We start from the raw sequence: 27686 nt of genomic DNA, 5'->3' as shown, positions 1-27686 counted from the left end.
TATAATTTTACTTCTCATTGAGTTTCAATAGGAGATAAAACTGCATTATGAAAGGAAGAATCATGTAGAGGGAAGTGAGCTGAAAATAACAAGACCACAACATCTTCGTTTCACCTCATGACCTTCTCCTTTCGCCGGGAAGGCCAAAAAAGGAACCTTTTTGGGTTTTTTCATTATTTTTATTTATTTTGCTAACACTAGAGTACTGGTATAGACACATATATAAACATATATACCGCCGCGGCAGGGTTATATCTGTATAAATATTTAGTTTTTTGCACTAAGTTCTAGTAAATATACGAATCATATATGGTTGTGGGCCCGAGCCAGTGTTTGTTTCGTGTTTTCGCAGGTGCGTTCAACACCACAAACGGTTTCACCGGCGGCGGCTGCTTGACGATGTTGTTACGGTGGTGGGTTTGCCTATTATACTGGCCAGTAGCGGCGGCTTCCTTGACGTACTTTGTGTTTGCCTCGACCACGTTGGTTCCGTTGCGTTGCAGCAGGCTCCTCGAGTCGTGAAAGATGGGTTTTTGGTGGAGTTGAACTGGTTTGTTGTTGCTTTCTGGTTGGAATTTGGGGGCATTTGCGTCGACGGCGGGTTGCTTCTTTTCTACGTTTTCGTTGCCGTTTTCCAGCATGTACTTGAAACTTTGAGGCTTCTTCGGCTGTTGAATGGCACGTGGGGGATCATCCTCGGCGGCCGGTCCCGTTACCTTCGTGGACACGGTGTGACCGTCCTGGCGGAGGCCGATTTTGTTTTTGTCGTTGATGATCTTTTGGGCAAGGACGCTGCTCTTGTTGGCCGGTGGAGGTCGAGGTTTGATGAGGAGTTCCTTTTTGGCTTTCCGGTACTCTGGCAGTGCTCGAAATTTGGCCAACTCTTCTTCGCCAACAACCTGGAACTCGTCGGATTGTCCCAGCTGGATGTTGGACTCTGGTTTCGCAATTACTGGTCGACTTCGGGGATGGTCAATGTAGGAGCATCTATAAATTTGAGGAAATGAAAAAGATGCTGATTTAAAGGCTTTCAACGATGACATACCTGTAGACCGGTTCGTAGCTCATGACTCCGTCCAGATGCAGAATGGTGTCCTTTGGCTTCGCCTTTGCCGGCTTCCTGGCCAAGTTCGGATTTCCGTAGCTGCTGCAATATTCCGGTACCCGGTTGGTGAACTCCCCGTCCAGAAAAAGATTATCTTTACGCTTCAAATACGACGGCCGATCGAACCTGCTCGTTATCGGATTCTGGTAGCGATCTTTGTACTCCGGAGTCAGGTCCAGCAGTCCGCTGATGCTCAAATTGTCGATTTTCTTGATCGGTGCACTCTTGGTGAAATTGTCGTAACTCTTGTAGCACTCTTTGTACTCGGATGGCATTCCGTAGAAATTCTTACTAAAATTTATATTATTCAACTGTGGCGTCGATTGGGACTTTTCTATCGGAAACTCCACAAACTCTTCCCGGTATTCCGGCTTCAGCATCGTTTCGCCAACCAGTCGGAGGTTGTTCTTCTCACACCGTTTCTTGTTGCTCTTCATCGCATCCGTGCAGTCTTCCAACCCGTTCCGTCTCTCCTTGGGGACGTTCAGCATCGATACCTTCCGGGTGCCACCCAAACTATCGGTTAACTTGTACGGCAGATAAGACGATCGGTACTCCGAGTACTCCGACGACATCTTGGAGCCGTTAGAAGCCTTCAGCGTTTCCGGATGCTTCAATATCGGTGGCCGAGATCTAGAACAAAAACAGTTGGAACGTGGAATTACCACCCACTCACACATCTTCATCAAATCTATTTCCCCTCATCATACTTTGCAATGGAACTCTTGGTGTAAGCGACAAACCTCGAACGTTGCTCCGACTGCTGCCGGTCCATCGTCGTCAGCTAGCGAACGGAATCTGCGGCGAGGAAGACTGTTTGAGGTGTTTTGCTGAAACACATGATTTTTTAAAAGGCTTTTTTCTGGAGTTCTTACCCAAAACAAAAATGATCACACTTAGCTGGAGAGGAGAGTTTGTGCAGGCTATTTGATGACACGCGCGCGAGTGCAGTGTTGGATGATTAATGGTTTTGAGCGGTTTGAATATGTATGCTGGAAATCCGACGATTTCCGGATTAGATTCGGGGCTCGGGTTTAGTTGACCTGATTTGAACTTTCAAGATGGCGCCATAATTGTTTTGAGTACATGAGACAATCTTCTTCCAAAAAATCACTTTATAATTGCAGAATCTGTGTGCAGTTTATGCTCTTTTATGACTCTGGATTTATTCAGCATGATGATAAGTCAATAGTAATTCACTTCGTTAAACGTCAATGAGTTTAGTTTGCATGGTTGAAAACAGTTGAAGCATCTATCCTTTGAATTAATTTAGAGTTCTTAAGCTTCACAATTTAATAGATGACTCGCTCCCAGTTCGAGCATATTAAAAACAGCAAATATTACTTTAACTGACGTAAAAACCACTTTAAACTCTAAAAAAGACACCGGAAGCACGTAAAAACGCGTCGTAACAGACGTGAAAATTTCAACTTTTACCAAGAGAGAGAGAGTTTGTTATTTCTGCCAGTGCACACGTTACTATGGCTTACCGCCGTAATTTTTCAATATTCATGCGCCTAGAAGAGCACTGTTATTTTTGCCCAGGATACCTATCAAGGTGCTGCACACGTGCATCGGCCCTGTAGGAATAGAGGTGCAGCCCTGGCGGAAGGGCAAAGGGCAAGGCAGCTAGGGAGGGAGTTTTTTGAGCTCAATTTTACTGCGTAGTTACCGCAGCGGCGAACTTTTAGTTGTTTTGGTGATGGTGTGGTACTAAAAATGGGTGTGTCGAAATATTTCTATTGTAAAATACCAATGCTGCCCCCAGAAGCGCATATTTGTCTCATGTGATTGATATTTTATCTCTAATTTAAACTGTCTTCAAAAATAATTACATTATGTTTGTTTAAAACTGATGGACCAGTTCATCTTTGTTCACATTAAATTTTATCAACAAACTATTTCACAAAACATAAAAATTTTTAAACTTAGTTTAAGAAAAAATGATTCGGATTAGGCAAAATCTTCATGCAAGCTTGGCAGTACTAAGTAAGCGACATGAAATACGAATTATAGCTGAACAGTTTTAAGCAACCTTTGGATGAGTTCAGAAATATATGTAAACAAAAAGAAAAAAGCTATAATTACATGTGAGCAATTTTCTACGAAAACCAAAAAAACATCAAGATTAAGTCATAACAACAAGATTAAGCCATAATTTGATTTGGCCTAAAATTTTTGGGAGATTTCCCTATGACCAAAAAAGTCATGTTGCACATTATTGGTTGGTCCATACATATCTTCTTTCAATGTTGAAAACAGACCATAAAAAAGGTATGTAAATATATAAAAATCTGTATATATGAAAGATATTTCGGATCGTTTAAGTGTCTTTGGCAATTTTGTAGCTATTAGGACTATTGACAAAAAAAACATTCTAAACATTTTTTACGCATTTTTCAAAATTTCAATCACTTGGTTAAATTCCCAAAATAGTTTTTTTCTTCATTTTTTGCTTTTTGAGTGTTTTTAGAACCGAATTGAGTCAGAGGTAATCAAAAACACTCAAAAAAATTGTTTATTGGAAAAAAATTTGAAAAAAAAACTCCAAATTTAAAGATTTTCGAGAATTTTGAAAAAATGGGTATGCAATTTATACACTTCTGTATGTTGCGAAGGAATTTTATGATCGATTTTGCGTCTTCGGCAAAGTTGTAGGTTATGAATAGGACACTTCTGAAAGAAAAAGGTACATAAAAAATCCGATATTTTCAATTTATCTTTTTATCACTTAGGCCGTTGCAAATATTTTTCAAAGTTTATGTCACCCCCGCCCCCCTTCAAAAATTGGTCCGAAAAATCAGGGGGCAAATTTTTTTTCAAAGGTTTTTTTTCGCAACAAATACAATTTTCGTCAATACTTAAATATTTTGGAAACTAATGATTGCAAAACAACTTTACATTTTTCATTAAAATGTTTATAGCACGGCTCGTTAAATAATTGTTTAAACTTTTTTATTTTTTTTGTCCCCCCTCCCCGCGACTTTGGTGAGAGTCGAAGGAGGGTCGTCCGTACCGTTCTTAACGGTACACATCAACCAGAGCTTTTGCTCCAAGACTTTTATTACAGATATTTTAGTATCTTCAAAACATCGGGAACTAACGATATGATTTTTTATTCATCCCATAAAGTAATGTCTTCAAAGTTATCTACAACAAAGTTTGACTTTTTTACAATCAGGTTGTTCCAGGATTGGGTCCGTAAGTTTGACAATTTTTGAATAAGAAGACAACAACTTGGTTGCTGTGCACCCTTAAGATTGAATTCCCAAAATACATATTTTTTTTATTTTCTAACTGTTTTTGATAAGTTTTAAGGGACTTAAAACATATTTTAACCCAAAGTGCACATTCTGATTCCATAGATATAATATTGAAGAAAAAATGTTGAAAAAACTGTCAAAAAAAAAACATTTTTTCAAATCAAATCGATTTTGCAATCGAAACAGTAGTTTATACAAACAGTTGCAAAAAGAAGATTTTAATACGACGAGTGCTGAAAAAATCATGTTGCTTACAACATTTTTTACAATTCCGAAAACGATTCTTGAATGGAATTTTATGTCAATCATTCCTGTATTTAGTAAATTCACCGTTCAGAACAAAACAATACTGAAAACTGTTACTTTTCGGTACAAGTGATGAAAAGTTCAACTTTTCAGCACCCATTTCAGGTATTAATTTTCCATTCTGTTATTTTTGGTCGGGAAAAGTAGGCCGTTTCGTTCGTCGAAAAGTTGACAGTTTCACAGCGGAATTGAAAAATAGTAGTTTATGCAACAAGTTGCAAAAAGAGGATTTTTTCAGCACGAGTCGTACATTTATCCAACGAGGTTCACCGAGTTGGATAAATACGAAGAGTGCTGAAATAATCAAGTTTTGCAACGAGTTCAATGCAACATTTTTTGCAAATCCGAAAAACACCCATTGAGTGAAATTTTAAGTCAAATTTTCATGTATTTTGTCAATAAATCGTTTAAATCAAAAAAATGTTGAAAAGTGTTACTTTTCGAAACAAGTGCTGAAAAGTTCAACTTTTTATAGTTCACCATCTGGCACTATGGCTCAAAAGATGTCTTTTCGAGTCCAATAGAACATATAAATAAACTGGAAAAGTAAACAAATAGGTATTTTGGAATAAAAATTTTAGTGATAAAAAGTTGAATAAAAAGAGTATTTTTTCCGTGTACCTTTTTTACAAATTAAAAAAACGCGAAATAATCTGTAAATACCTATCTAGAGAACTACTCAATTGTAAAAAGCCACACATGATAGCAAATTTCTGTTGTAAATATTTGATTTGATTTTTTAGACAAAAACATGAAACGAAATTTTCACTGACTTTATTTTTAGACCTGAGATATACCCAGATATTAAAAACAAGTCTTAAAAAATTAAGACAAACTTATTGAAAACTAAAATCTTCGAAAAACAATTTTTTTTTCAAAAACTGTGAGTGATCATGTCCCAATTTATTCAAAATTGATCATTTTTCCTGAAAATCAAACTTAAAGTGTCTTTAACACAAAAACGATAATGTTTAAAAAAATTTAGGTATTCAGAAATTTAAATGTTTGTAAAATGCAAATTCGAATTTAAAATTTATGAATGAGGATTTTTTATATCAATTTTTTTTTAATGTTCACAAATCCAGAATAAATCCAATCGATTGATGTGTCATCTGCCAATGTGGAAAGATGTCAGAAAAAAGTGTAATTTTAAATCTTTTTATTTTGCGTGATTCTGCTTGTTTTATAAAAACCGAAAAAATAACATAAAAAAGAAGAAAATTAGTTCCATTCTAAAATAACACTCTTTTGCTTCAATCAAGCTTACAACTGGATTCAAGCTTTGGACGAGAGGCTTTCTCTTTACCGATGCATCAGGCCAAACGCAATGACATTCTTTGCATTTACTTATTATTAATGTATAGCAAGAAAGAAAAAAGACACAATTGAAAAAAGTATTAAAATGTAAGTAAAAGTAAGTATAAAATTGTATAAAATTTCAAATTAAATTAATTGTAATGAGATTGGAAAAAAATGTAAATTAAAATATTTTTTGAGGTATTTTTTTTATAATGGGGACAAGTCCATTTTTAAAAGTATCATGTTGTTTTTTTGTTACTGTGAATGAGAGTTCCTATGATGGCAGAAAAGCTGTCACTCAGTGTGGGCGACAGAGGTTTGCGTTGTGGGTGTAGATAAAATGTGTCGACAAATCGAAAAACCATCGCTAACCTGCAACATTTATGCATTCTTAATTACTGTTTGTTGTTTTCATATATCTGAACGGAGTTTTATGAAATATATGGTGATGATTTTGTAAATTTAAAAAAAATGTTCACAACAGATTTACAACAAAAAAAAGCTCAAAAACTCACCTCTTCCTCAGATTGTCCGGCTCGTCCTGCGCCAGATCCGGCATGGACGTGCTCACCACGTTGCCAAGGTATTCGCGCGCCATCTTTCTCTGCTATTCCTGCTACTTCTGGCCGCCGTATCCGTAATCCAATCCCGCGGTGTTCCGAGCCGCCAAAATTAGCACACTTTTTTTTTCGTTGTTTGTTATTTCTAAACCTTAGATTTCAGATCTTGATTTGCGTTTTCTTCACTTCTCTTCACCGGTGGTTGTAATTTCTAGACATAAACACATTAATTCACTGGGTATCGACCGGGGGCGCCACCTTCGCGGTGGTCGTCGCTGGCTTGACCTTGGCCATTCGCCGTTGGCCACGCTGCTGGAGATTGTTGCTCTTGAAGGTGCCGTCGTTGACGTTGATGAAGCTGCCTCTTCTGCAGGGGCCATCAATTGCTCCCATTTTCACTTTCAATCGAACGATTCGGTTATTTTAGATTTCTTCTTCGGCGAATTGCGAAGTGCACCCAAGTGCGCTCATCACAGACTCTTTATTTTTTGAAAACTTTCAAAGCGATTGATTTTTATTTATTTTTATTTTTGTTTTATATTTTCTTTTAAATCACTTGCAGGCTGAACCTTTCTGCCATTGGCAGATCTTAAAAAAAAGCACGTGCCCTGGCAACACTGCAATTTGAGCGGCGTGAAAAACGAAGATTTCCTTTTGCAATTTCCGTTGCCTCTTCTCTGCGGTGGCCACTTTGCAATGATGGAATCGATTTTCGAACTCTTCCTTCTTAGACAAAAAATCACACGTGGACTGGCGTCACTTCAACCGATGAAAATCTGCAAAATAGAAGAAACAAAAGTTTGCCATTAATCTCCTTTTCTTTACCAAAATGCAGCAACGAACTATCTACGAATCCATCAATGAACCGAAATGGGAAGAGCTCCTGTGACCTGACCACTCTGGTCAGGATGTCCCTTTCTGGACGACTGAAATGCTGCTGCTACTGCCGTTTGGGGTTTTCCCAGCAAATTCTCGCAGAGTTTTCCCCCCCTCGTTCGGAGATCGGCAAGTCCTGCTCAATTATGTACAGCGTCGTAAAAGCGTAACAAGCGAGCAAAAAGTTGAAGTAATTCACCTAACAGAAATTTAACCTTTCTTCGACATTTTTGTTTGAAATTTCGAATCATTTTTGAAATCCTTAAATCTCTGTCTTCAAAATTAACTTAAATATAAATGCTACTTTTAAAATTCCAACCCTTTCCACCCCTCAAACAGTAACAAAAGGGACTTTCTGCCCGTCGTGGAACGGTTTGGCACACGTGTGGACGGGTGGGGGGGTTCTGGAGGCCAGCAGCGGTGTGGCACATGCGCACTCCGTGAAACGTTTCAGGATAGGGCGTGCTGGTGGCAGGAGTGATGAAATTTGCACCCTCGAGTGTGATGGCCAGTGGGAAGGACGCCGGCCACCACAGCCTGTGACACGGTGATTGTTGGCTATTGCGGGAACCATTTTTCGAAGGTGAAATCCTTGAAAGGAAAGTCAAGATTTTTGTACGCTGATAATTTGGTTATTTTTAAACGCGAGGGGGGTGGTGGTGCGCACACGTGAACTTGGAACGTGACCGTTTGAAGGGTAGTTTTGAGTGTATAATGAGGGAAAAGCTTTTAAGAGTTAATGTTTTTGCAAAAAAAAAAACAAATAAAAAATGATAAATATCTCGTTGATTGTGTGTTTATATGTTATAGAATTTGTATCGAATTAGAATTTAAATGAGAAAATACTCGACACTCGGAAATTCCATTTTGTTTTGTTTTTTTGATTTCGTTCACCTTCAGAACGGGTTTGGTGCATGGTGGATTTTGCATGTGAGAAGTTCTCTAGATTTTCGCAAAAATAATCCTGATTATGATTTTCGTATTTTTTTATTCGCATTCGCATGGAGATGGTGATCTTGGCGGGTTGCAGACTGGATTTCGTCATGTATGTATGATTTTCGTATTTTTTAATTTGTATGAAACTTTCTCCTTCGTTTCCTTATGTTCAACTAAACCATTTTGCGTTGTTAGTTTCTTCATACAAGTCTCCATTCAAATTTTGAGGCTGTCCACCTCGAGAAATATGTTGTGATCGATTTGGTGTTTTCGGTTAAGTTGCGAGTTATGACAAGAACTATCCAGATTTTTTTTTAACTTTTTATTACAAAAACTAGAATTGACAAACTTTACCCTCTTCGTTTTTTTTTATTTTGTTTTAGTAGACAAAAATGCCAACTTTTGAACAATAAAGGTATGACGAACGTTTTGATTGAGGCCAAGTTAGGCCGTTGCAATTATTTTTCAGAGTTTATGTCGTCACCCCTTCAAAGTCGGCCTGAATATCAGGGGGAAATTTTTTTCTCCGAAAAACTTCAAAATTTTAATAAAAATTGAGGTTTTATCAACTGAAAACCAGTTAAATGGCATTTTTCTACGTTTATAATCATGTTTGAACTCTCTTGAAAACATTTTAAATTTTTATGAAATATCAGTCCCACCAAGAGTTTTTTTTTTCGCGAAAAAAAAATTACATCGGTATTTTGAAAACTAATGATTGGAAAGCAACTTGATGCGTATAAAATAAATTTCAAAACACTTTTTTCATCCAAATGTTGAAACCTAGGCTTGTAATTTAAATTATTATATTTTTTATTTTTTTGCCCCCCCCTCGACTAGTGGTAAAAAAACACAAAAAAAAATAAAAAAAACCATTTTAGATGTAAAATTTAATTCTTAATCGAAAAGTGCTTTTGTAAAATTGTTATAAAGTGCACCATTTTTTATGTCATAGCCATTTTAAGGTTAAATTATAGAACAAAATTGTAATTGTATTGTCATCCTTATCCAGTCAAAAAAACAATATTTCAATGGAAATGTAAGACTTGATTTCCAGTATTTTCCAGTATTTTTGATGTTTGATGTTGAGAAACTTTCACACAAGTTTCACTTTTTAACTGAAAATCTGATCAACAGTGTCCAAGATATCATCGACAACCAAAGGTCGTATAAACAATGGTTCAAAAAGCAAATTGTAGAGAATTTTCTCAGCTTTTCGAATATGTTGTTTTTTTTTCTATGATGAACAAAAATGGACACTTTTTTTTAATTTAAAAAAGAGAATTTTGTTGAATAATTTCACCTAAAAATGGATATAACGCATAAACGGTACATTTTATCAAAATTATACAAAGGAATTATTGGATCTAAAATTCAATTTTACACCAAAAAGTGATTTTCTGATTTTATTGTGTGCATTTTCAATAATTTCCAAAAAACATATTTTTTCAAAAAATTCTAACTTGACCACAAAAAAAAGGTCCATCATACCCAAAGCTAAACAATTGGCATTTTGTGTCTACTGAAACATTTCACAAAATTGGAAAATAATTAGGGGAAAATAATTTATTTTTTTTTTAGTTTGTCAAAATTAAGTTATTTGCTCAGTATTGGGACTGATTGTTTATTTACCCAACTTTGTTTTAATCACCTTAAATTGTTGATATTACGGGCTTTTATCGGTAGTTTTCGGTAAAATTAAACTCACAAATTAGAAGAAAGTAATGAAACTGATAGGTGGATAGATGACTAGTGTCTTAGAAGAAGATGGAAAAGGACGGAAACTAAGTCAGCGAAAGGGCCATATGAGAAAGCGTACGTGTGTGATCAAGTCTTTTAACCTTCTAATTTGGCTGTGTACAAGTACTGAGTCGCAACCTCAGTAAGTGTACACAGACAAATCATCCCTGTGTGTCATCCAAATGACTCCAGGACGGTCAAAAGAAATGATCACACACCGCCTAGATACGCTTTCGGCACGTAATTTTGATTCTCTCGATACATGATTTACAACCAAGTGTTTCGGGTTTCTCTATGTATTGGGAACTACTATTATTTCGCCCTTCCATATAACACAGGCCGTACTACGTTACCCGGTTGTTACCGAAATAGAACTATTCTTAATTTTTACTTTTCTTAGCCGACATGTTCTTTGCTCAGTATTGGGACTGATTGTTTATTTACCCAACTTTGTTTTAATCACCTTAAATTGTTGATATTACGGGCTTTTATCGCTGACTTAGTTTCCGTCCTTTTCCATCTTCTTCTAAGACACTAGTCATCTATCCACCTATCAGTTTCATTACTTTCTTCTAATTTGTGAGTTTAATTTCACCGAAAACTACCGATAAAAGCCCGTAATATCAACAATTTAAGGTGATTAAAACAAAGTTGGGTAAATAAACAATCAGTCCCAATACTGAGCAAAGAACATGTCGGCTAAGAAAAGTAAAAATTAAGAATAGTTCTATTTCGGTAACAACCGGGTAACGTAGTACGGCCTGTGTTATATGGAAGGGCGAAATAATAGTAGTTCCCAATACATAGAGAAACCCGAAACACTTGGTTGTAAATCATGTATCGAGAGAATCAAAATTACGTGCCGAAAGCGTATCTAGGCGGTGTGTGATCATTTCTTTTGACCGTCCTGGAGTCATTTGGATGACACACAGGGATGATTTGTCTGTGTACACTTACTGAGGTTGCGACTCAGTACTTGTACACAGCCAAATTAGAAGGTTAAAAGACTTGATCACACACGTACGCTTTCTCATATGGCCCTTTCGCTGACTTAGTTTCCGTCCTTTTCCATCTTCTTCTAAGACACTAGTCATCTATCCACCTATCAGTTTCATTACTTTCTTCTAATTTGTGAGTTTAATTTCACCGAAAACTACCGATAAAAGCCCGTAATATCAAAATTAAGTTATTGCAATAAAAAATTATTTAAAAATGGATTAATTTTCAACAACTTTTGACTATAAAAAACAGAACTTTTCAATAGTTAGGCTTTTTTTATTTTGCATTTTTGTCATGTTTAGTTTTTTTTTTGAAGTAAGTTCCGATCATGTTGTTATCATTAGCATTTGAGTTGTACAAAAATGCGTTTAATCTGGGACATAACATAAACTACTTCATATTCTTTTTTTTTTCTTTAAATATTGAAGAAGCTAATTAAAAACCTCTCCCAAGTTGACTCCTGACATTTTTTTTTATTTTTATAACATCGGATATAATAAAAGAAGTAAAATTGTCAAGCATTTAATTTTTCTAAAAATAATAATTTTTCTTTCCAATGATTTTTGGAATATCCGTTACATGGTTGAAAATAGGGTTTCAGCTAATTTTAAAATCAAATCCCGCCTAGTGGTAATGTTCGCTAGAAGAGGTTTGACTAGAAAATCATTAAAATAATTAACTGTTTTGCAGGAACTTATTATATACAGTGCAGACTCGATTATCCGAAGCTTTTGAAAAAAATTCACTTCGGATAATCGAACCACAACAAAAAAAACTTTTTTTTTGCAATTCTGTCGTGAAACTACTTACTTTTCCTGTCATTCTTGAACGACGAAATAGCCTACTTTTCTGTACCAGAAATAACAGAATCGAATAGCAACACTTTGCAAAATAAATGCTGAAAAGTTCTACTTATGAGCACTGAAATGTTTCGAAAAGTAATACTTTTCAACATTTTTTTGAAATCGAGAAAATAAAAAAACTATTTTTTTTTGCTTATGATTAGATTATCCGAAGTCCCATCACATACGTGGAACTCCGTACAAATTCTCTCTCAAAAAGTGGGCCCGGAAAGATTTGTCTAGTGGTATAATAAGGATTTTGTCCACGACATGGTCATGGCATCCTTTGACCAAAGAAATTTCACTATACCAGATAGACAGAAACCAAACGTAAACAATCAAGCTCTGCTTACGGATGCGAAAAATTGTATTATTTAATCGCAGCTTAGAGGTATTTTCAACTAAAACATTTCAGCAAGTAATATTACTGAAATCTTACTGTAGAAGCTTCCCTTAAGCACATAGGAAAAGTTGCTGACCCCGTCAAGCTGCTTGAAGAAACACGACTGTCTGTAGTACAAGTCCAATGACCAATCACCAAAAACATTAGCAGCAACTCCACAAATTTTGTTAGATTTATACTTGCGTGAAACCAATATGGAAAACTTATAAGTAGGTTAATAAACTTAAATGATTTGAACGGCATTATATCTAAAGCAATTTAAGGATTATTCCATATCCAACCATTTCTATTTATTTTGTCAATCGTTTTGATTGACTGTCCCAGTTTCATCCATGGATTACTTTGATTGTGTTTTGACAGGTTTATACCAGAGTTTCACCGGGCAGCAATATACGAGGGGTATAGATTTTGAAATCTTAATGTTTTACACAGTTTTGAAACCCCTCGATCCCATCTGGCAGAAAATCTTGTCTAATTGTTGCAGCTCTCCACCGCTAGAGGCAGGACCGTACGATTCTCTCTTTTTGAAATTAAGTTCCACCTATGTGGTCCCATACAATCCTTCGGATAATAAAACTTCAGAAAATCGAAACTTCGGATAATCGAGTCTGGACTGTCTAATGTTTTTAAGGTTGTCATATTATTTGATATGTATGTATGATCCCCATACCCGCAGGCAACTTGGTCCTGGAACACATGTGAGCGCTAGGTGAACAATTCGATCATCTTTTGCTCCATAATCTGTACACCCAAGTGCATAAGTTTTTTTGCACGAATTTTAGTGCTACAAATACCGGCGCATATATCAAAATGGTTTCTTTTTTCCCTCCCCAAGTGCCGAAAATTTGTAGCGGGTGTAGGGACACTTCGCATAGACGCCCTTGCTCCTATCACGTCACTGAGGGTATGGAGCGACGAGAAATTAATATGCATGCCCCCTCAGTCTAACCTTCATTAGAGAAGCACCCGAAAACTAACGAGATCTTCGTATTTCAACTTATTTAAGGGGATACATACATGTAGAAAATCACAAAATTTCATATTACAGAAAATTTATTGAAACCATTAAAAAGATGATTTTCAATCACTTCTGAAACATTCATGAAGATATTCCATGATTAAACTGAGTTAGAGACGATTTTAGGCTCAACATTTTGCCGTGCGCAAAGCGGACTGTCAAACTTTCTGAGTGTTTTTCTCGAAACACCGAGTTGATTTACGGGTGCCACGATATCTCGAGATGGGATGAACCAAATTGGCTGAAATTTGGGGTAAAGACTCCCAAGACATATCTCGTGTGCATGACGAAGCCCGATTTTGAAATTTTACTTTTTAAAAAAATACAAAAATCAAAAACTGACGATTTTTTATATGAAAAACAGAAAAATATTTTTATCTTTTTTTAAAATAAGTTTTTTGAAAATCGGCCTTCGTCATGCACACAGGACTGGTTTAACGAGTCTTCACCGAAATTTTGAGCCGATTTGGTCAAGGCAGTGTTGAAATATCGTGGCACCCGTTTTTTGAAACTTCCAACTTCAAATAGCTATATCTCGGCAATGATACAACCAAATGTCTTCAAATTTGTTTTGATAATAGATAAAAATGTATATTTTAATACCCTGAAAACAGATTTTAAATAAAATTAAGTGTGTACTCACACAAACCTCTGACATTTTTGTCGATTTACATGTATGTAACCCCTTAACTCATATTTTGAAGAAAGTTTTAAAATTATCGGAAAGAAAATGACGAAAATGTCAGCAAACAAAAAACGCGTCCGACTACAGGCACAGATTGCTTCGATCTCTTTAAGGTTGTCATATTGTTTGATATTCATTTAATAATTGAATTTGATTTTATTTAAATTATTTTTCCAGAGGAAGGACTAAAACAAAAAAAAACAAGTAAAAATGCAGCAATACCGAGAACAACCAAGGTTCCGAATCATTAAAATTCTGGCTTCCATCCTGCATGCATAACATGCATCTCCCCTTTTGCCTTTGCAAATAATTTTCACCCTTCCGTAACTCCATTGGAGTAGCAGTAGCAGCAGCTGCCTCTGTGAAAGAAAAATTCTCGGAAAAACATTTCCATCGACATTCGCAAGCACCAAGCTCACAGAGGAGCTTAACGGCTCCAGCGCGTCTTTGGCGTCGTCGCCGTCTCTCCGTCACCCCTTCTGGTTTCGCAATGGCGAAAATTTGCCACCAAAGTCGTCGTCGTCGAGGGCTGGAAGTCTGCCAGCAAGTCTCCGCCGCCGGGTTTGGAGCCGACATGATGACAGGGGTAGTTTGGAAAATGTTGTACCAAGTGCAAAAATAATCATTTTTGTAAAAAAAATACATTATTTTCTACTAAATTCAAAATATGACAAAGAAATTTATTGAAAACACATATTTAATGGCAATTACCCCTTGACGTTTCTGTTCAGAGATGCTCTTAATATGGCAGCTTTTCAATTCCTGGAAAGCATCGCAATTTTAAGAATTCGCAATTCGCAATTCGCAATTTTCAGTGTAAGAACGGGCCTTGACCGATCTTATGCACTAGGTTCCCGACGAACACGCACTGCCCTTACACCTACATCTCACCCTTGCTCTGAGTCAGTACGAGCAGCACGCTAGAACACGCTTTGAGTGTTCGTGCCAGGCATGCACACCTTCTTTTCCGGTTACGCATTTTAACTCGGCCGGGGGTGGTACATTACGTAGGGTTTGATGTAAGTATAAGCGCCTAACCATTTATAGTGTGCCTAACAACTTTCATTAAAGCAAAAACTGTTTTATTTTAGTTTGAATTCAAAAACTTATTGTTATTTACTGTGTTTTGTTTTCTCCTGAAATCTTCCCTATTGTTGAGTCTGTTTATCTGTTGCTATTTCTTTTGTCGCGATGTTTTGTTACAATTTTTGGTCCTAAGCATGTTATAAAAGTTTACCAAAAATACAATAGTAATATTTGTGTTAATTCTTTGATCATTCCCAAAATTGAACAAGGGCTCGAACCTCATTTGTTTGAAGAAAAGGGTAAAGATTGAAAACAATGGACAGTGAAAGAAATATACTATTTGAAGAATCAATAGTAAAAGAAAGATAGTAATTTATGAAGTAGATAAAGAAATTTACAATAGTTAATAAATAGAGGTAACAAACAAGCTTAGATTGTATTAAGTGCAATTTATAGGGCAGATGAAAAATTATTCAAATAGATAAATAAAGATAAACAAAATTGACATCGCTGCCAAATTAAGGGAAAACAGACAGTTTGTTGCAGCAGCATAAATTGGTAAAAAAGAGTGGAAAAGCGTTGAGAAACAAGCGAATCAAATGATTAAAATCGAAATCAAATAGAGGATAGTAAACAGAAGCCAGAAGTTAGGAAATCAGTGAAACAAAATAAACAGAAGATAGATGGTAGCTGAAAATGAAGAGAAGAGAAACCCCGTTGTGCGATGTTTCAGGTACATCCACAGCAGTTGACTCAACATACTGCGAATCAAAACAATACCGTCTACAATCACAAATTACTTCCCTTTCCCACATTGTCGCGCCCCTTTCTTTTAGCCGTCTCGACTCTGACCCGCGGTGGTCAAAGGTTTACGATCCGTTTCCACAGGCCACCAGCTAGGTCATCATGAAAACCAAGCCAACGTGGAGGTAAGAAAATAGGACACTTGCAAGGAACCAGAGCTATACTTTCTTGATCAAAAATGATCTAACAGGACTACGGACGTAGTCAGTGACGCTCCTTCCAGGATGTTCCTCGCCTAAGCGTCAACTGAAATGGGAACATCAGCATCATTCGCCCTTGGCCTGCAATTCCTGGAAAGCATCGCAATTTTAAGAAGAAGAAAAAGCAATACCTTGAAGAAGTTTTTGCTGAAAATTATATTTTTCTTTATTCCAAAATGAAAAAAAAAATCAATCAGATAATCTTATAAGTCGTTGACCTGTAGTCTTCTTAAAAAATAGACAAAAATATGTTAGTATCTAATCAAATATATTGACGAAAGCTATCTCTCACTAATCTTAATTAATTAAAGAAACCAACCACGATTCAGAAACAACAACAACAACATTTTTTGTCCTCCCCTTAGAAACAAAACCCACTTCACAAACTCCCCTCCCAAACATGGCTAAACTAAAAACCATATCGTCGTCAGGATAAGCTTCAACAAACACCCGTCGGTTTTCTACTACAGGGAGGTGAATTAACTTATGCCTCCGAACAAAGCGCGTGCACAACAACAAGGTGGTACACCTTTTATAAATTACCTGTCTATTTTACTTTCATTTTGCCGCGCGCACACAACCACACACACACACACATGGCACATGTGAGCAATTCTTTGTCATACTCCCCCGCGTAATCAATACTAAAAATACCGATAAAAAATGTTTAATCTGTTTTAACAAATACAATTTACGAATTGAATTTAATATCATCAGTATTTTTTACTGTGTGTCCAAAAACAAAACAAAAACTACCCTCACCACACACACACACATGCTGCCGTAATAAAAACAAGCATTACCCTCGGCCGACAGGGCACATTGTGGCTTATCAAGCGTGCGTGTGTGAAAGATAATTAAAAATTAAAATATTACCATTAATTTGACCGTCAACGCCGACGACGTCAACGCATGCTTGTTTTTGGGTTTCCTTCTATTTTGGGGTAGTTTCACGTGCAATTTTACTCTGTATGTTTGTTTTGCTCTAGTAAAGGTAACGGTGTTTCTGTGTGACGAACGACCAACTGACGTACGAAATGGTTGATGCAAAACTTATATTTTTCGTTCTAGAATTAGACTGTATTATTAACTTAAAAGTGATGAAAATGCAAACGGGACAGTCAGCGCCGTACCTAGGGGTTGGCGCAGTTGGCGACCGCCAAGGGCGCAAGCCCTTTGGGGGCGCCGAAATCGGTGATTGTACTTATTTTTAATGTCAGTTATAACATCCTCATTAGGAATTTAAAAGAGAAAGGGCGCCAAAATATAAAGTATAACTACAAATTACTAGATAATTTCGTTTAGCATATAATAAAAAATGATTTAGGGGCGTCAAAATCAATTGTATGAATATTTCTACCGAAGTGTTCTTGAAAATTTACATTTAATGCTAAATTTAATTTGTCATCAAAGAAGGGGCAGGGCGCTGAAGTGGCAGATAGATCAAGGAGTTATAAAAGAGCTTTTCAAAATTAATACAGCGTTAAAGTTTAGACAGTTATACAATGAAGTTTAAGCCATACTTTCCAGACTAAAATATTGTCCAACAGTATGTTTTTTTCACGATGTTGTCATATTTTGAACTTCTTTAAAATAGAAATTATTTCTAGATTTTTTTTGAAGTAGTCCTATAAACCAAATTTAGACTTTTTGCTTTTTGAGTGTTTTTCTAAGCGCCTTGAATCAGAGGTATCAAGAAACATCCAAAAAGCTAAAAATGAATATTTTGTTTATAGGATAGAACCTTTAAAAATACTCTAGATTTTAGCATTGAAACACATAATTTTTGTTTTAAAATTTAGACTTTTTCAGCACTATTTCCCTTTTATAAGCAACTTCGTGCATTGAAATTTGCCTACGCTTTTTCGAAATAGTAGAGTTTTGAAATAGGAAAACTGCTGTAAATTTTCACCAATAAAATCAACAATATATTTTCAAGAAAAAAAAATGTTCTACAGAACCCACAGGCTTCTCTGAATCTCATTCTCTATTTTTAGCTCAACCGGTGTTGGCAAATTTCTACACACTTAGATTTTTCACAATTTATTGATTAATAGCGTGGCTCACGGTTATATGAAAAAGACAAAAGTATTCAATTTCGAACGTCTATACCGGAATTTTAGAGCAATATGGCCCCAAAAGCTAGCCTGAATTTTTGAGCGTACACAGCAAAAAATCCGATGGTAAAATCGCATGCAAAAGCATGCACATCACCTTTGTTAGCAAAAGCATGTAATATTGTATGCGAAAACGTGTACATAATAAGCATGTACAAAAGAAAAATAATTTAATGTTGCACACCCCAAAAATAACATAAATCTGTTGAGAGTCATATCCCGATTACCAAGTCCGCGCCCCAACCGTCTCGGCTATCTCACCGTTTAGTAAATGATGTGTCCAATGCCGATGTACCAGTAGGTTTTCCGTACGTCGTATACTGAATTAGCTGCATACGATGTATGGGGAACATACAGCTACATCGGTGTTGATCCGAGATGGTTGGGGCGCGGACTTGGTAATCTGGATATAACTCTCAACAGATTGATGTTATTTTTGGGGTGTACAAAATTTATTTATTTTTCTTTTGTACATGCTTTTTATGCACACTTTTTTGGATACAATATTACATGCTTTTGCTCACAAAGGTGATGTGCATGCTTTTGCATGCGATTTTACACAGTTTTTTTACTGTGTATTTGGTTAAGGTTTAGTGTGGTTTAGTACTTTCACCATTGACCTGAAGTTAGTATGGAACTTCAAAAAAATACTTTGGGAATGTTTCAGTTTTAACCTCTTCTTAGAGAAAGTTTCTCAAAACCTTATCAAATTTTCCTATTCTTAGGTTTCTTACAGATTTTGATCCAAGGAACAACTTTGTAAAACATCGCAAAGCGCTAGAAATTGATCGTGAAAAGATACAGGATATTTTTTGGAGTATGAAAAAAATATAAAGTGCTCTAAAAATTTGTGATGTTCTACAAAATTGTTCCCCGGTTCAAAACCTTTAAGAAACCTCAAAACCTTTAAGAAACCTCTAATTTGAGAAAAAAAAATCAAATGGTATAGGAAAATTTTCTCGATGATGTGTTAAAATGTGAAAAATGAATTAATTAAATTTATTTAAGTTTAATTATAACTTCAGGACTAGAGTGGAACAACTAAACATTAACCAAATGCGCTTAAAATTTCAGGATAGTTTCTGACACTAAAGTACTTGCAAATTCCATTTGAGGCACTAGAAATTAAACATTTTTGTCTTTTTCATATATCCGTGAGCCACGCTACTGTTCAAGTGTTATTTCGCCAAAATTTACACATTTACTTTTTTAATCGTCTTAAAAGCTCTGACAATGAGAAACTATTTAGAACTTTATTTTCAGAAAAAATAGTTTCAGTTAAAAACAAACAAATAGGAAATATTCATACATACAGCAAAAAAAAGTAGTAATCCAGCTGCGTTTAAAAGGCCTGGGTGTAAAATGAATTTTGCATTATTTTAGGAAATTTTATGTAATATTACACCCTGAAATATGTAGCCCTGGAAACCTACTTGACCGAAATATCAAGCTCATATATGGGTTTATCCTTTCCATTCTTCATCGGTCTGATGGCCGAGTTGGCTAAGGCGCCAGTCCTTAGTGTTGATGTTTGGGTTTGAATCCCGTCGGTTGCAACTTTTTTTTGTGTTTGCAAAAAATGTACATGCAGTGTGTAATATTAAGTGTTTATTTTGACGAAGGTGATGTGCATGCTTTTGCATGCGATTTTACCATTGGATTTTTTGCTTTGAAGCTTTGTTTAAAAACAAACAATTTTCTAGAATATGGAATTTAATTTTATGAATTAAAAATAAATTTAAAAAATATCAATGAAAAAAAATCAATGAACAACATAATTTAACAAAAAAGAAACAAAAAATATATTCCAGACATAGTATGGGCGAATCTATAAAAATAATAAAAACTATTTATCTTCATATTTTTCACCAATTATTATTATAATTAAAATAAGTTTCATCATGAATTGCGCTGGATTTTGAATGACCATTAATTGATTTTGACGGAATTCGGTTCTGCCGCTGCATGTTGAAAAATTATACTTATTATTTTTCATAATTTTGAAGAAGGATTTTTTTTCTAATTACACCGAAATTAAAACTCATCAGGATTGAGTATTCAATTCTGTGCATTTGTCTGAAAAATAAATTAAGAAAAACAGAACCCTGCTATTATTATCGATTTTATGAAATCTGAGAAAATATTCAGCCAACTTAATTCCTTCAATAAATTTTCAATTCAACCTATCTCAAATCAATTTGAAAAATAAAACAATAAAAATACTGTGTTTATGATTTTAACCATCACAAGGTCTCCAATTGCAATTATACAATCAAAACTCATTGAGGCAATCATTGAAAAATAAAACCAGTTTATCAAAATGCTTGTTATTTTGGGTGGGGCGCCAAATTGATGATTCGCCAAGGGCGCCGTGGACCCAAGGTGCGGCTCTGGGGACAGTACACTGGTCTTAACTTGTAACTATCACTCAAAAAAAATGTACTGCAGTTAATATATTTGAAAAGAACAAATCTGGAGTTTTTTTTGAATAGGTCCAATAAACCAAATTTCCAGTTTTTGGGTGTTTTTGAAACCGCCTTGAGTCAGAGGTATTAAAAAGCACCCAAAAAGCAAAAACTGAAAATTTGGTTTATTGGACCTTTTCAAAAAAAACTCCAGAAATAAAGTTTCATAATTAATGTTTTCAAACGTATGTTTTAGGTAAGCAAAAAAGAGTGTAGCGTCTATATTGTAAATCTATGATTTACATAATTAAGTATTCAGTCCAGACTCGATCTCTAAAGCCTCGATCATATCTTGGAGACGTACGGTTCGACATCGCCAATTTTTTGATAAATTTTCCGAGGAATCCGATTGGCTCTTTAGTCCAGACACAGTCAAAACGCCATTTTAAGTTTTCATAGGACTTTTTCAAATGTTAAGCTAGATTTTTGAAACTTCTTACTATTTTTCTCAAATAGCCAAACTAATCACTAGGGCTAGTGATTTTTCACGGCAAAAAATCGAAATTACGCGGCGTGTTAGTTTTTGAAACCATGGATTTCACGCCAGTTTCACGGCACTCTAAAATCTGCTTAAAATAATCATAAAAATGATCTGTTTAGGTATAATTATGTACAACAAAGTGTCTGAAAAAGTAAGCTAAAAAGTTCAAGATACAAATAAAAATATATTTATTTACAAAAAAATATTTTGCTTCAATTTTTTGAAATTATGCAGCTTTTTAAATTTTACTGAAATTTTATAAATTGATTTTGCTCAAATATCTCTAAAAGAATTTTTGCATTCAAACAAAAGCTGGACCAATTTCATTTGTAGTATTTTTTACATTTATTAATAAATTTCAGAAAATTATGTTACCATACAAAATGCTATTTCAGTATGTATTGTATTTGAAACCAAGTGACGAAAAAACTTCATTTGTAATCAAATATAAAAAAAATCTATTTTCATTTATCTCACGTAATATGCAATTGCTCAACCATATTTTAATTAATTTTACAACTCATTTTTTCTTTTTTTCGGTTTAGGCTCTTTTCAAATGGAATTGCTGTGGATTTAAAAATGAGACCAAAATAACGTTTTTAGAGCAAGTAGTTCCTAAGTAACTCACACAACTACATTACTACATTTTTACATCTCTTTTGTAAAAAAGGTAAAAATCCGCAAAAATTCAAAAAAGTGGATAGAAAAATACGTAAAACACAAAACAGGATTATGGATTATGGTGGGAAATTTAAAATACTATCAGAAAAAATGGGTTTGATGAATCTGCATGTTTCATGCAATTTTGCCAATGTATTGAAAAAAAAAGGATTTTTCTGGGGTCAACCTTGGCTGTGTTGTTAACTAGTACTTCCTACTTTTAATCCCAAAATAAGCAAACAATTATTGTTTTGTTCTGGGATATGTTCTGACATTTTTTTTTGTTACTTAAAAAGTTATTGGTTTGAGTTCAGACCGTTTCCAATATTTCTTTAAAGTTAATCGCCCTCGAGTCTGGCCGATGACGAAGGAGGGCAAATATAAAAATCCTGCTTTAAAAAAATATACATATTTTTCGTGAAAAAAAACTATTTGTTATACTGTATAAAGTACATAGAAATATCACAAAAAAAGTATTTAAAAAAATGATTATCAACGCAGAATAATGCATTTTAAACTGTCTTCTGTTTATTGTATGCACATTTCCATTAACATTTTGAAGTTAATATGAAAACAAAAATTTGCCCCCTTGATTTTTCGGCCCGATTATTGTAGAACAAAAGTTGGCCAAAATAACCTTCTGAACACAACAAACATAAAAGTTTACGAAAAAATATATTTTGGGCAGCAAAGGGTTATTTCAAAAAGAAAAAAGTGAAGAATCGAAAAACAAAGAACCAAGCGAATAAAAGTAACTCTAAATCATCAATTTAGAATTCATGATTTGTTTTCTGAAGTCTGGTATCTTTTTTCAATCGGCCGAAAGAAAATTTTTAGAGAACAGTACACCATAATTTAGTGATAGTTCAAAATATTATATTTTCATAACATTTGTTTGGGATTGTTTTCAATTAAATGCATTTGTATTTCCATAATAATCTTGAAGTTTTTTTGGAAAACATTTCGTTGTAACGGACTTTATGTTTTTTCATAGAAAGTTTCCAGTTTTAAATCACTATCCACAAAATTTAGGGTTTATTTGTCCTTAAAACCATATAAAGCCGATGCAAATATTGTTTTAAGTTTATGACCGTTGATAGGGCGTTTAAAAAACTGGAGTTTATTTTTCACAAATTTTAATTCCTTTTTTTCTTAAGGGTGTTCAGAAAATTCGTTGGCCGGTGTTGTTTATGACTATCTGCAAAATATAGTTTGAATCGGAAAGTACCTACTGTTGCAACTGATTTCGAATAGAAATCCAAGAATCCTTAACTGTTTAACTGTAGTAATTGTTAACTGCTTGATTTTTTTTTTCAAATTTAGGCCGATGCAAATATTTTTCAAAGTTTTTGTCCCTCGGCTCGGGCCTGGTTCGAGGGGGGGGGGGGCAAAAAAATAAAAAAAGCCAAGCCATAGTTTCAACATTTGCACGGAAAAGTTGTTTTAAAATGCATTTTACACTAGTTCAGTTGTTTTGCAATCATTAGTTTTCAAAAAATGTAAAATTTGACGAAAACCAAAATTTTTGCGAAAAAAAAACTTTTTCGCGATAATAAACATCGAAAATTTTCAAAAATTCAAATGATTTTTAAATCAACCAAAACATGCTAAAAATGATTCTAAGCGCAGGGGAATGCATTCAAAATTAATTTCAACTGATTGCACTTAAATTTTCATTGAAGTATTAGAGTTTTTAAAAAAAATATTTTTTTTGCCCCCTGATTTTTTGAGCCAACTTTGAAGGGGGAGGGGGGACAAAAACTTAAAATAAAATTTGTATCAGCCTTATTCAAATATTTATTGATTTCCAGTCAATGCATTGCGCAACCTGAAAATAGAACTTTTTTAGCCCTAAAAAGAGCCGCCTAAAAATAGCGCAATGATGCACGAACTTGGTACTAGCCCAAGTGCCCGCAGTCTTTGCACGTGGGCTGCAACCACAACAGCAGTTCTACAACCACCCAGGTGTGCGTACCCAATCCACCCTCCTTAGTCTTGGTCCACCACCGCCCGTGGACTTTGACTCGGCGAATAAGTTTCTATAAGGTTTTATTTATTTATTTTTAAACATTTGTAAACATAGATTTTTTGCATGCAAAAAACAACATTTAAATTGAAAAAGGAAACAGAAATAAACTCTTACCTTACACGCGATCCAAGTGGCACAACGTTCGTTGTTTTTGTTGCTGCTTTCGGCCCTTTTGCAAGATTCTTCCGTGCGGTATTTGCACCAGTGCCGTTGAGTTTATTGTTTCTGTTGTTCTCCACCTCACTTAATCCATCCGATACGCGGTCGTTTAATATTCCTTTTTCGTTCTCTCGCTTCACGTTAATTCACTTTTATCGTTATGACCTATTCACAAGTCGGGACACTTTTGTGTTTTCTTTTATTCTCTTTATGTTGCCGTCGTGTATTTTCTGATGGGGTCATAAAAATCGATAGATTATTATTTTCTTACGGTCATTCAGCTTCAGTGAACATTACAAGTAGGTTTTGTTTCACATCAACTTCTCACAGTAGGCTTTTCCAGAACACTTGCGACATACACAGACACACAAACTCATGCACTTTCCCTTTGGAAAACGACCGAAAAATCGATACCAACACGCACCGCTTGCTCTTTTGGGGATTACAATTTGGCTCGTTTGTTTTGCTGCTAAATTGTACAACTTTCAACTTTTTTCTCTTTTCTTCTTCTTCTTGTTTCAAACCCCCCAGCAGCAAGCAACCTTCGCACGATTGCGAAATTGTTAAATTGCTGCGTTTTTCACTTTTTATTATGATTTGCGCTCACCACTCACACACAGACACACACTCGTGCATGCAACCAAAGCTATGCAACGCAACATCCACCAAAATTAGCAACAACAACAACAACAACTACAGCAACCCCCCGTTGTGGTGGCCACTACCTCTCTTCAGTAGGCCATGGTTGAGAAGATCGTCGCCGCCGCCGCCAAGATGGCCGCACTTTACGCACTAACGCAACTCACACGTGAATAACACTAATTATGTCGCGAGACCCTTGCTTGCAACGCACACTAGGACCAAATTGAACGCACTGTAAAGTGCCGAAAGTCACTTTATTTGGGTATGTTTTATGCAAACACTGCAGGGATTATAGACGAGCCCTTTAAAATTTGCCACCCCTCTCTCTGCCTTTCAATTGAAGGGATGTGAAGAGAGCGCGCGCACGCGTTGCGACGGTGTGTTCGTGGTCGATTCTTGCAAACCCGGTCCGTTCCGCGAGCGATTTGAATGAGAACTGAGCCAACAAACGCTCTGCGGATGGTGCCGGAGTCAACACGGTCCGGCGGTATCCAAAGCGTCCACAATCTTCTTTATCCGTGTTCGCTCTTCACTTTACACTTTGGTGTGGGCTCGCTCGAAGTGGTGTTCTCTCCCTTGCTCTCTCGTTGAATGGACTGTCTGTTTGAATGTGTGTGTGATTCGGAGAGGGAGGCATAATTTTTGAATCCTCTTGTTTTTTGTTTTGGACGCCGCACAAGACTCACACACCCACCTTGCGGAACATCGCAACATAAGAGGGTCGAAGAGCGTAATGGGGTGGTTCTGCATAACAATAATATTTTCAGGTGGTTTTTATCTACAATTACTGAGTTTTTTTTAAAGGTCGTATAAGTTATTGTCTTTCATATGTTTATAGAACCTTGAAAAAAACTCTAAAATTGAATAAAGTTTAATAATAAACAATTATTTTTCTTTACAAGCTTCCTATCTAGACAAAAGAAGATAATATTATCACTATTTAGGCCGTTGCAAATATTTTTTGAAGTTTATGTCCCTCGACTCTGCCAAAGTCGAGGGGAGGCAAACAAATGAAAAAATATTAAAATTTAAATTGCAAGGCATGGTTTTATCATTTGAGTGAAAAAAGTGTTTTTAAATGCATTTTGCACCTTCCTTGCAATCTTTAGTTTTTAGGCGATTATTTTTTGCAGAAAAAAAAACTTTTTGCAGTACAGTCATCCCACATATTCGGAACGGTTTCCAGATCGTCCAATGTTAAAAAAAATCATAGCAAATCGATAATTGAACTTAATGATTCGCTTTTACCTTCATTTGAAAGCTTTTCTTGCGATCTTTCAAATGCTGTATCGAACATCTGCAAATTTTAAATTTTATATGAAGTTTTTGAAGAATTACTTTGACCCTTGAAATCCACAAATTCGGAACACTTTTTTTCTTACGAATGAAAACAAACTTTGGATCTCTCCAAGAGTACATATTTATTACCAAATAATGACTTCACACATTGAAACCAATAAAACTCAAGCTTGGTGATGTTTTATACATGGTTTGATAACTTTTTTTGTAAAAATATCAGTTAAATTCAGGTGTTCCACAATTGTGGGAGGCACAATAACATCCCACAATTATGAAACAGGCCATTTGGAGGCAGTGTTTTGCTGCTCTGGACAAAATAGTCTTGGAATGAAGTTTTTTGTTCAAAAAGTACTACTTTTACTTGTGAAATAGCAAGATAATGTCCAAATGAAAGTTCTAAAAAATAGTAAGGGCGACAGAAAAGCTACTTTTGGCATGCTATTGACAAATTATCATAAAAGTGTTCCGAATTTGTGGGTGTTCCGAATATGTGGGATGACTGTACTGTACAACGGAATTTCACAAAAAATATTGTTGATCGATTTCAAATATGCTAAAAATGATTTTAAACGTAGAAAAATGCTTAGAAAAAAGACCTGTTTTCCATTAAAATTGAGATCTATTGAATTTTTTTGCCCCCTCGTTCATTAGACCGTTTATTTTTCGAGTGATTTTATAGCCTTTCCTCATTGAGGTGAGGAAGGCAAAAATCAATTTAAGAAAATTTAAAAAATGCAATGGAACAATGTTTGAAACTTATTTGTAGATGAAGTCCTAAGGCTTTGGAAAAAAATCACTTCGGATAACGCTGGTACAAATTTTAACTAATGTTTTTGTGCCTCAGGTTTGGTAAAAACCGAGGAAAGGAAGCAAAAAAAAGGAAAACAAATCTAAAGAAAAAAATATCTAAAATCAATCATTATAAACAGAAAATTTGCAAAAAGAGTAAGGAGCCCTACTTGATGAAAAATACAAAAATAAACGGTTCTCAATGTGATTGAAAAAGTTTACAATCAACAATACATGTTTTATTAAAAGTGAAAACATATTTAAATTTTTAGCATTTTTTTGCCGCCTTATTTTTTAGGAAAATTTTGAAGAAAGATTGGGGGGAGGGGCAAAAACTTGAAGAACTTTTTTTCGTTAAAATAACTCAAAAGAAAATATCTGAATACAAATCTCAACATGAAATAACTTAAGATATTTGATAGCAAAAATATTTTTTACGCATGAGGTTTTCAAAATTATGTTTCCTATTTTCTGCCATAAAAAAAACTTGATTTAAAATTTCAAGCGCAATTTGCACGAAATTACTTTCAAAAATTTTGCGAATATCGATTTGGCCGTTGCAAATTCTTTTTTTTGCAAAAATTTAAATTTTCGTCAATGCTTAAACAACCGTATTTTATTAAAAATTTAAAAATAAACGTCATACAATTTAAATGAATTTTTGTTTTCTGCAATATTTTTTCGCCCCCTGATTTTTGGAGATATTTGAAGGGGAATGGTCAAAAACTTGAAATAAAATTGAAATTTAAATAAAAATAAATGACTTAAAATGTTATTAAAAAAAAAACTACGTATTTTTTTTAAATACCGAAGTATTTTAATTACTAACACATTTTTTACTGGTTTCATAAATATTTGACATTTTCATTTTTCTGGTTATGTTTAAATTTCAATTTGTAATGCGTTTTTATTTTATTTATCTCATAAAAACATAACTTTAATCAATTAAGTTACATTTTAAGAACCACCACAGCCAACCCCTC

General features: G+C 35.0%; 2 protein-coding genes across 2 annotated transcripts in view; both read right to left on the bottom strand.

The window, feature by feature from the left end:
• Positions 1–25038, bottom strand: part of LOC120413432 (mitogen-activated protein kinase kinase kinase 13) — a 66160-nt gene extending 41122 nt beyond the window's left edge. Inside the window, 2 exon segments of the mRNA XM_039574243.2 lie at positions 6489–7309; positions 23929–25038. Of these exon segments, the coding sequence (XP_039430177.1) occupies positions 6489–6571 (83 nt within the window). The 5' untranslated portion in view covers positions 6572–7309; positions 23929–25038.
• On the bottom strand, positions 145–2284 carry LOC120413433 (uncharacterized). Its single transcript, XM_039574244.2, has 4 exons — positions 1981–2284; positions 1816–1903; positions 1046–1738; positions 145–987 (listed from the first exon to the last, which is right to left on the bottom strand). Exons 2-4 carry the CDS (start codon positions 1878–1880, stop codon positions 288–290), a joined length of 1458 nt encoding a protein of 485 aa, XP_039430178.1. The 5' UTR covers positions 1881–1903; positions 1981–2284; the 3' UTR covers positions 145–287.
• Positions 25039–27686: the final 2648 nt, after the last annotated feature.

This window comes from Culex pipiens, chromosome 3, assembly GCF_016801865.2.
Source record: "Culex pipiens pallens isolate TS chromosome 3, TS_CPP_V2, whole genome shotgun sequence".
Taxonomy (NCBI): domain Eukaryota; kingdom Metazoa; phylum Arthropoda; class Insecta; order Diptera; family Culicidae; genus Culex; species Culex pipiens.
This window is presented reverse-complemented; position numbering and strand designations above follow the sequence as displayed.

Coding starts and splice junctions, on each gene's coding strand:
- LOC120413433 (XM_039574244.2), bottom strand. CDS start 1,880: ATGGACCGGCAGCAGTCGGAGCAACGTTCGAGGTTTGTCGCTTACACC. Junction 1,739..1,815: donor ACCAAGAGTTCCATTGCAAA/GTATGATGAGGG, acceptor TTTTTGTTCTAG/ATCTCGGCCACCGATATTGA. Junction 988..1,045: donor AGCTACGAACCGGTCTACAG/GTATGTCATCGT, acceptor TCAAATTTATAG/ATGCTCCTACATTGACCATC.